This window comes from Gekko japonicus, unplaced genomic scaffold (genome assembly GCF_001447785.1).
Source record: "Gekko japonicus isolate JY-2015 unplaced genomic scaffold, Gekko_japonicus_V1.1 scaffold1022, whole genome shotgun sequence".
NCBI classification, from domain to species: domain Eukaryota; kingdom Metazoa; phylum Chordata; class Lepidosauria; order Squamata; family Gekkonidae; genus Gekko; species Gekko japonicus.
Genome location: NW_015177040.1, coordinates 84,434 through 94,306, shown reverse-complemented (window position 1 = coordinate 94,306; position 9,873 = coordinate 84,434). Strand labels below are relative to the sequence as shown.

Genomic DNA, 9,873 nt, shown 5'->3' with positions numbered 1-9,873 from the left:
GGGAAAGAGGAAGCTAGAGGAGCAGAAAGGGGGCACAGTAGTTTTAATGCACCACCACTTTACACAGGAGGGAGAAGCAAATGGCACGCATACAGCCTTGCGTAAAAGTAGCCAGGATCCACAGCTAAGTCTACCAGGCATATGTACTTCTATGATATCTACAGCTGGAACTTTGCCATGGGCACAGTCAGGGCTATTTTTGGGCAGGAACGCACAGGAATGGAGTTCCGGCTGGCTCCCAAGTTGGCCACGCCCAGCAGGAAATTAGCATAATAGGCCACACCCAACAGCAGGAACTCATTCGGATTGGCTACATTCGGGGTGTGTGGCCTAACATGCAAAGGAGTTCCTGCTACAAAAAAAGGCCCTGGGTTTTGACAACAAACAAGGTAAACAGAATAACAAGCAAAAGGTGGGTGTGGCTGGATAACCACACTTCTGGTAACATGTGGGTGCGGCCTAATGTGCTAATGAGCTGTGCTGTCAGGGGTGTGGCCCAATATGCTAATTAGTTCCTGCTGTTGGGTCTGACCTATTATGCTAATGAGTTCCTGCTGGGCTTTTTCTACCAAAAGAGCCCTGGGCACAGTAACTTTTTTCCCCCCTACAGACGCACACAAAATGTTTTCCATGCCGTTTGTTTTAACGAAATATTCTGAGGCAATCCAAAGTTCCTGAAGACAACTAACACCTACTTGTATGTGGTTTTGGTATCAAACCAAGCAGGATTTTGAGCTGTCGGACACAGTTTTAGAAAGGATTGCCAGCACTGTAGAGTTTTTGTATTCCTGATCAGCTGAGATTTTTATTTGCTTGTAATCTCTTGCATAACTTAGTTAATTGAGTGTTCCTTTAATGACATGAGCCGGGAAGGAAGGAGAAAATAAAAAGGATTCCCTTGGGAATCCTGAGAGATGTAGTGCGCAAGGGTACTGAACAGTCTATGCTAGTGGGGAGGGGAATGACTATGAAACTACATTGTGTGTGTGTGCGTGTGCGTGTGTGTGTGTGTGTGTGTGTGTGTGTGAGAGAGAGAGAGAGAGAGAGAGAGAGAGAGAGAGAGAGAGAGAGAGAGAACACAAATGCTTGTGCCTACAGCCAACTTGCTAACATATGTCAAGTGTCTGAGATTCTTGTTCTGTCGTCTCTAATACTTGTCTCCTACAGTTGAACACGATGTACCGATGTGTCAGGCATCTCTGATGCTCTCCCACCCCCACCCCCCCTTTCATGTTCAAAGCATGAGTAGGGGAAAGTGGCACTTGACAGTCGTATAGAATGGCAGAAATCCAGAGTCAGGAAAATGGGTTGGCTTGACCAGGACGCATGCCTTCAGCTCAACCTGTACAAGGATGCAAAATGACTGTGAAATATAATGTCATATAATGTAAAAATATTCATTAAAATACGCGAGGCCAGCTTTTCGGTATGGGATAACTCAACTGCTTGGTCAAAGGCTTAGTAGGGGTAACGGACCAGGCACACTTTTCATTGGTCCTGTGCCGCTGCAGCGTAACACAGTAAAGCACATGCAGCTACTAAACAGTGCTGGCAGGATAGGGGAACAGTAGGCATTACACAGCAGTAACAACCAAATCTGTTGCCCAATGAGAAAAAACAACAAGAGCCGTCCACCTGAGCAGCGAGAACTCAGAACTTCAAGAACAGTCCCTTGCAGGTTTGAAGCAGAAGCCAGCTGTGGACCGCTCCGATTGGCTGGGCCCCTACAATGTCACCCCAAACCCCCAAAACTTCTCCATCCCAGCCCTGGAGAAAGTTTTGCCATTTTAAAAGAAGTCTCCCTTCAAAGAGAAAACAAACTGGCTGCTCCACCCCTCAATCTCCCTCTTTGAGATGCCATAAACTCCCCGAGCTTGATCAGGCTCATTTCCCCTCCCTTTAGTTAATTCTCAACTGCTCAAACACTCCCATGTCAGTAGTGTATATTCAGTACTCCTCAGGCCAATGGCTTTCGGTTATTTATTTTTGTTTTGCATATCTTAGGAATCCCATATATTGAGAAACCCCTGCCGCGACTGTGGGTGACCAGGTTTTCTGCTTTCCTGACTGGCAGGTGGAAGGGGAGCCATTTCACCATTAACTAACAACAATGGATTATGCCTGTGCTTTCATATAGAACTGTGGCTAGCCTGCCAGAAGCAGGAGACTGATAGCTGTGCCGGTGTGTCTGATATCTTCGAACGACGATCTCTCATTTCGGTTCTAAAGCCAATCTGCCCCTGCAGCTGAGAAAATGTGCTGTGTGCTCCTCTTTATCTACAGGAGAGCCAGGATGGCGATTAGCATGGGGAGATCCAGGTACAAATCCTTACTCTGGCACGAAGCACACTGAATAGCCAGAGGCAGGGGCCGTTTCGTAGAAAAAGAGCTAGGGGGACTCATTAGCATAACTCATTAGCATATGCCACACCCCCTGACATCACCGGAAGTGTGTCATAAGGCCACACCCCCTGACATCACCGGAAGTGTGCCATAAGGCCACACACCCCGCCCCCAACGGTACCGGCCGCCACCGCCGGCCTTGCAGCTCCACTGCCGAGCCCCATGAGGGGCCCAGCGGTGGACCTGCAAGGCCAGCGGGAGTGCAAGGAAGCCCCGCAAAGGCCCTCCCTGGCCCCAGGCAGGCAGGGGTGGGGAGAGGCAGGGAGGAAGCAACTTACCCTCCCTCTTCTCCTGCCTCCTCCTGGCTGAATGAGGGCCGGAAGCGGGGTGGCCGGAAGCAGGGGGTGGGGCTTCGTCATGTGCCCCGCCCCCTGCACCTCACCCGGGGGGACTGTGATCCCCCGCGATCCCCCCCAAAATGACCTCTGGCCAGAGGGCCAACCACACTTCCTTACACAGTAATCATAGGGTTGACAGCTGTGGTTTGGGAAATGGCTGGAGATTTGGGGGTGGAGCCCGAGAAGGCAGGGTTTGGGGAGGGGGGGGGGGACTTCAGCCAGCACAGAGCCCTCCCACCAAAGTCACCTGTTTCTCCAGGGGAACTGATCTCTGTCACCTGGAAATCAATTGTAATTCTGGGAGACCTCCAGGGCCCTGCTGAGTCACAGAATAAATCAGGGCGGGGGGGGGATACACTGCTCTCAGCTCCTTGGCAGACAGGTGGGATAAAAATATGACAGATCTGTCTTCAACCTTAACGTTTTCTCAAGAATTCCTACTCAGCCAGATGGGAGGCAGGCCTTCATGGGAGCAACACGCTACGGCCGTACAACTCCGTGTGCTCTGGAGCTCAGTTTGAGAACTTCTTCCCTAGTCATTCTCTCTGTACGGCAACCGTAACAGACTCCCTGAATCTACGAGTCAAAACTACAAGTACACGATCGGCTCTAGACTCCCAGCTTCCTAACTGATGCGCCGACTTTCCCAGAGGCGTGGAGGCAAGAACACGCCCACAACTGTCCCCCCCCCCCAGGCAAAATACAAGATTGCAGAGCACACACCCTTCGGGAGGAGACCAGGGCAATGGGGCTTCTCCCCGAGCTTGACTCAGACTGAAACTAGGCTGAAATGCTTCGTGAGCGTTCCCATTCAGGCAAGGCCCTTCCAGCTTGCCTGCAACTCCTGGTCTCTTCTATTCCCCTCCACGATTCGTTTCTTATCCACCTTTCAGGTTCAGCAGAGCTGGGTGGTGGCAGGGGAGGGAGAGGCTCGCTCTCTGGTTGAAGCAAAGCGCAGGTGCCTGGAGGGAGCTGTGATGTCATTCCCTCAGAACGAAGCAAAATCCTCTTCCCTTAACAGCCCCTGGACCCTCCTCCTTGCGCTCCAAGCCTGTGCAATGTGGGTCCCCTCAAAGCTGCTACAAAATGAAGAGTTTCCGTTCAACTCAAATTCAAACGTGCGCCCCGCTTTCTTCACTCACTCACTCTTCCCAACCCATTCCTCTCCTTCAAACAGAAGCATCATCCTCAGATATTAAAACTCCACTCGGAAACCCCGCATTCCAAGAGCAGAGGCACTGGGGCTCAAGTTCACCTGGGCACTGGGGTTGCCAGCTCCGTGTTGGGAAATACCTGGAGATTTTGGGGGTGGAGCCTGAGGAGGGCGGGGTTTGGGGAGGGGAGAGACCTCAACTGGGCATAATGCCATAGAGTCCACCTTCCAGAGCGGCTATTTTCTCCAGGTGAACTGACCTCGGTCACCTGGAAATCAGTTGTAATCCCTGGAGATCTCCAGCCACCACCTGGAGGTTGGCAACCCTAACTGGCTGCCCCACTCTTGCTTTATTTCTAGATATGCTGGCTGTGGAAGAAAAGGTACTCTGGCCCTCCTCTGAGGCCCACTCATCCCCCCGACTACTACACCTATTCCGAGGCTGAACTTTGGCATCAACGACACGTTTCATGGTTAAGACCAAGCCCGGAAAGGAACAGTATCAATGGGCTGTCTTGTATTCTGATGTTTGGAAGCCTCGCACAGCTTGGAAGGAAAGGGAGGCACACAGCCTGCAAACACAGACACTTTGTTGACTCCCAGATGCTGAGAATAGAACTGGAGGCACATGCCCTCCGTCCTCACCAATTACAGGGGATGCTGGGAGAACTTAAAATTGAAGGGCAGGGCAGGGGAATAAAGAAAGGTTAAGACGAGGAGGTGGAGAACTGGACCTCCTGTACAAGGGGGGGGGGAGAGAATGTCCTGGGGAAAGGAATGGCAACTGTATGACCTCACTGTCTACTTTTAAGCTGGCCTAGCCAAAGACATTCGGTGCAAATCAGAATGATAACCCTCTAACAAAAATCTCATGACCCACCTTTGGCACAACTCTGTAGTCCCCAATTCCACTGGGAACTAGGCCTAAACATGTGTAACTGAGATGAATGCACAGTCTTAGGCCGCTTCCACCTCCCTCCCCTTCCTCTGTCGCCTCCCTTGTGTTCAATTTTTAGATCGTAAGCACCTGAATGGGAGGGACCTGCTCTCTTCCACTCAGTAAAGTGCTATACATAATACATATTGATGGTGCAATAAAAATAACGATGCACATTCCAAGCTATTTATACGTCTTGCTGCCTCTCCCTGTCTCTCGCCATATGTCCCCACACGCCAACTTGAAGAATTCTGCTTGCCACCTTCTAGTTGTTCCCCAATTAAGACTTGGCATCTTCTACAGCCTGTCCCCTCTCTACAGCTGTTCCCAGTTTGTGGCACGGCCTCCCCAGGAGGTGAGACGAGTGACGTCTAGCTAGATGTTTTTAGGAGGTGCTGCATGGCCATTTTATTTGCCTGGGCTTTTAACGGGGTTTAAGCTACAAGCCTTTTCCTGGAGCAGGTGCCTAATGGAGCGCTGTTGTATTTTGTAAGCTTTTAGTCTCGGAATTGTAAGCCATCTCAAGCCACAAGGGGAAGGCAGGGCACAAGTATTTCAGACAGTAAATGAACAGCCTTTACAACTCTGTAAAATTGGCTAGTGTTATCATCTCCCTCTTGCAGATGGGGGAGTGGAAAGGAAGCGATTGTGGCTTTCCTAATAATAAATTCCTGGCAGAGGCAAAAATTGACTGGCAGATTTCCTGATTCGCTGCTCATTCTCTTAATCACCAGGATGTTCATCCCGTAGCTGCTAAAATACTTTAAAGCTCCGTCTCTTAATGCCTCAGTCTGGAAGTTCTTTGCTTGAATCCTGCATACGAAGCAAGTTTAGGGAGACCATAATGTCTCAGACGCACCTCCTCACTACAGATGTAGGGGGAAGCTCATACTAGCCTACTTCGGACTGTTATTGTAAAGCTATGATCCATATACTGGCCTTTTTTCCAACCAGCCAATAGCAGCTTGAGGAGAGGTCATTAACGCCACACACACACCCAGCTTCATAGCACACATGCCGTCCCGTCTTTATCTGCTGTTTGGATGGTAGAAAGTGCTACCCAGTCGCAGCCAACGTACAGCAGCCCTGTAGGGTTTTCAAAAGATTAACAGAGGCGGTTTGCCATTGCCCGCCCCTGCACATCAACAGTGGACTTCCTTAGTCTCCCACCCATGTACTAACCAGGGCCAATCCAATTTAGTTTCTGAGATGTGACCAGGTCTGCCCAGCCCAGCCCAGGTCTTTAAGCCTTCAAGAAAACATCAGACGTTCTGATGAAGAACCTCACAACAAGTAACATACAGTTTCACTTTCAGACATTCTTCCCCTGCAATGGAGGTGGCTCGAGGAAGATAACGAAAGGGAGCACAGCAGACGTGCGGGGGCGGGGAAAGTAAAGCATACGTGAAGACTGCATTAAAAATTACAGCGTCTGCTTTGCTTTGTGTTCCCCCTCCTCCCCACCCACCCCCACTAAGAGTTGACTCACTGCTGTTAATTGCTCTGCAGCCTGATTTGGCATCAAGGAGGGAATGAACAGTGAAAGCCACCCCCCACCCCCACCCCCGGGAACAGTGAAATGCCAACATGACAGGGAGAATGTACCCGACAAGAGATAGCTTGGCTGCACCCAGATAGCGTGCCCTCCCCAGAGACTGACTCTGCAGGAAACACCTCCAAGGGACTCGGTGGCCAAACAAGTCACCAGATCCTGCCACACCATCCTGCAGTGGACGGATTCCAAAGCCCCACACAGACACACACACCACTGTCCTCATGTGCAGAGTTTGGAGGCTGACAGGATGTTGGGTGTTACAAGTTAAAACACTTCAGTATTTACAGGGTTAATGATGTTTGTTAAGTCACATGTTTGTTTGTAACCAATCTGTTTAGACAATAGGATGCCCGGGAACTTTGGAGCTAATTTGCTACTCCGATTGGAAACCAAAGTGTCAAGTATTAGCATTTTATGGCTTCTCTTCCCGTCTTTTTGTGTTCTTTGTTCTGACTAGAGAAGGGGACGCCATTTCGGTTTCTTCCCGTTTTACCTTTTAGCTGCAAGGATGTAGACATCTTAGCTCTTTGTTATTTTATATCCTGTGTACCTTTTTCCCATGTTCGGTTTATAGTAAACTTTTATATTTTAATACACATCATGGACTCAGTCTCTTAATACTCTGCTGACTAACTTATAAAAAGAATCCCAACAGAGGAGCAGACCGGAACACTGGCCACACCTCTCCCAACCTTCTCCCATGTGTCTGATGAAGGCAGCTTCAAGTCTTGAAAGCTTACACCTCTCAAAATTTTGTTGGTCTCTAAGGTGGGACTGGCCTCCAATCTATCTGTCCTATTACAGACCGACAGGGCCACCCCCTGAAACTTTCCCCCACGTGTAACCAGCAGACTAGACTTCCCCTTGCATCTCAAACTCCAATGCTCATCTTCTATGCGCTCCTCCATATCCTTGTGCATTTGCAATGCAAGAGGTACAGGACAGATGAAAGAAAATAATTATTTATTCGATGAGCAACTAAATTGTGGGATTCACTGCCAGTGGAGGTAGCATAGATGGCTTTAAAAGGGGTTAGACAGATTCATGGATACTAGGCTTGGTGACTAAAGGGAATTTCCACATTCGGAGGGAGTAGACCTCTGATACCCAGTGGTGGGAGGCAAGATCAGGAGAAGTTGGGGAAGGGATGCTCAACTAGATGAACCACTGGTCTGATCCAGCAGGGTTCATCTGTTCTGATGGAAAGCCACCACAGGTTCACATCACTCATTGACAAAAAAAAACACCCAACATGGAAAGTGCTCTTGGGTGGGTATTCATATGAAATGTGCATTGTCATGCAAAACGGCTGCACACATGTACATATTTCCCCACGCACACACCCATTTACAAAAGAAAGATACAATGATGTAATGCAACGCATGAAGCAGCCTTTAGAACAGCGGTTCTCATCCTGTGGGTTGCGACCCCTTTGGGGGTCGAACGACCCTTTCACAGGGGTCGCCTAAGACCATCGGAAAACACAAATTTTCAATGGTTTTATGATAGCAATGAAAATAATTTTATGGTTGGGGGTCACCACAACATGAGGAACTGTATTAAAGGGTCGCGGCATTAGGAAGGTTGAGAACCACTGCTTTAGAAGCTTAAGACTGTGACATAACTCCTTATGTGCCCTTTCCTCACCACCATAAGGGGCCCAACTGAAAACAAACAGGCTTCTCTTGGGGTGTGGTGGGGGGGGGAAGGCTGCCTCGCTTTAACTGTCCTTCTGCTGCCAGTCACAAACAGTCTGTATCCTCTTTACTCTACTGACCCTGAGAACACTTCTGTTGCAGATTCCAAAGGAAGCGGAAAGCGCCACAGTGTGGGACCACCAGGCCTCCACCTACTTTACGCTTCCGAAATCACAAGACGGAAGTTCAGCTTCTCGTGACAAATCTCAACCTGTGGCATTGTTTAAAAGCAACTTTTCTAGCCATTCTGGAGGCAAACCTGAAAATACGAAGGGCGAGAGAGACGCCTGTGGAATTTCACACACCTGAGCCAGCCTAGTACGTGTGTGTGTGTGTTTGTGTGTATGTGTGTTGGGGGGACATTTTATTTCAATGAATCAGTACTTTGCAAGAATCTTTCCCTGATCGACAGAAGAACAGGGTAATTCTTCAGATTGCTTAACAGCCTTATTTAAGCAGCTTGCAGAATCCTCCTGATTTCCTGGTACCCCAGCAGAAAGATTCCCACTCCCTTCCCCCCTTCGAAGAGGGTAAAGTACGGACAGCACCTCACATTGTACGGTGCCCGATGCTTCCACAGAGCCTTGTTAGTCCCCTGCTTGGGGGCCCATCTAGCTAGGCGAAGAAGAGGAACACAGTGTATGTGGGTGGGGGGGCGACACAAGTCCGCCCGTTCTCACCTGATGACGGGGCCCAGTAAGAGGAGATGCATGCACAAGACCATGGGTTTGTCGCTGGTCAGGTCTCGGTGGACAAAGATGAGGGTGAGCTGGTCCATGATGGAGGGCATCAGCATGAAGAGGAGGGTGAGGAGGAGCCAGAACTGGTCGCTGTTGCGGCTGTACGAGGCGGTCAGGACTGCCGCCGACGCAAACTCCCCGCAGTACAAGAGGGTGGTGAGGATGATGCTGTAGGGCAGCTTCAGCTGGGAGAAAACCTTGGGTTCGACTTGGAGCACTATGCTGGGCGGTGGGAGTTTCGCCTTCTTGCCAGAGGGCAGACCGGAGCATTCCCCGATGGAACTTTCGCACACGGCATCCATCCTGAGGTCCAGCAACCTTCCAGCGCCAGGAGGCTCTTCTCTGAAGGAGACTTCAGATCCTAAGAGCAGGGGGGCTTAGCCGGGCCACATCCCAGGGTTCCGCTTTCTGTTACTAGCTGCTCTCTCCAGAAAATCCCAGTTGCTTCCTTTTTCAGGTCCCAGCCTACAAACCCCCATCCACAGCACTAGCAAAACAGCAAGCACCATAGGAAAGCACGGAGCATCCCCCCCCCCCCCCCACCCTTGGTGACTTGGCCAGTCCCTAGAGGGGAGAAGAGGCAGGATGCTCCCTTGCTAGTTCCGGGGAGTTCCCATAGGGACCAGGGTGTGGCTTTCAGTTGTTGCTCTCCACAGGTCAACGAAAGGGACTGCAGTTCTGACTCCCCACCCCACCCCACTCAAGTCAAAGATGGATCCGGAACAGAGACCCAAAACAGAGCAGAGGCGATCCAGGAGGAACCAGAAAAAGCCACCACGAAGCAAAAGAGTTCCAGAGGGAGGAGGGCGGGCTCGACCCGACGACTCCGCCCGTGGAGCCTCTAGGGTCGTTTCTCCAGCCCAGACCCTCCAGCCTCCCGACCACCCCCCTGCAGGGCGCGCCGGAGCCGGGCTTTCCTAGGAGAGCGCCAGTCCCTCCGTAAGCCACGTGGGCCTTCTAGCAGAACCCAGCCGGCTTTCACCTTCCTCCCGGGCTCTTTACGGCCAGCGCCCTGTCGAGCCCCGCTAGGGGAGGCGTCTCCTCTTCCGA

General features: G+C 50.7%; 1 protein-coding gene across 1 annotated transcript in view; it reads right to left on the bottom strand.

Annotated features, from left to right (window-relative positions):
* The window catches only part of XKRX (X-linked Kx blood group related, X-linked), a 26,635-nt gene extending 17,123 nt beyond the window's left edge, over positions 1–9,512 (bottom strand). The window contains exon 1 of the mRNA XM_015428022.1: positions 8,764–9,512. Coding sequence (XP_015283508.1) covers positions 8,764–9,125 — 362 coding nt within the window. The 5' untranslated portion in view covers positions 9,126–9,512. The remainder of the gene's footprint in view (positions 1–8,763) is intronic.
* Between the last annotated feature and the right edge of the window lie 361 nt (positions 9,513–9,873).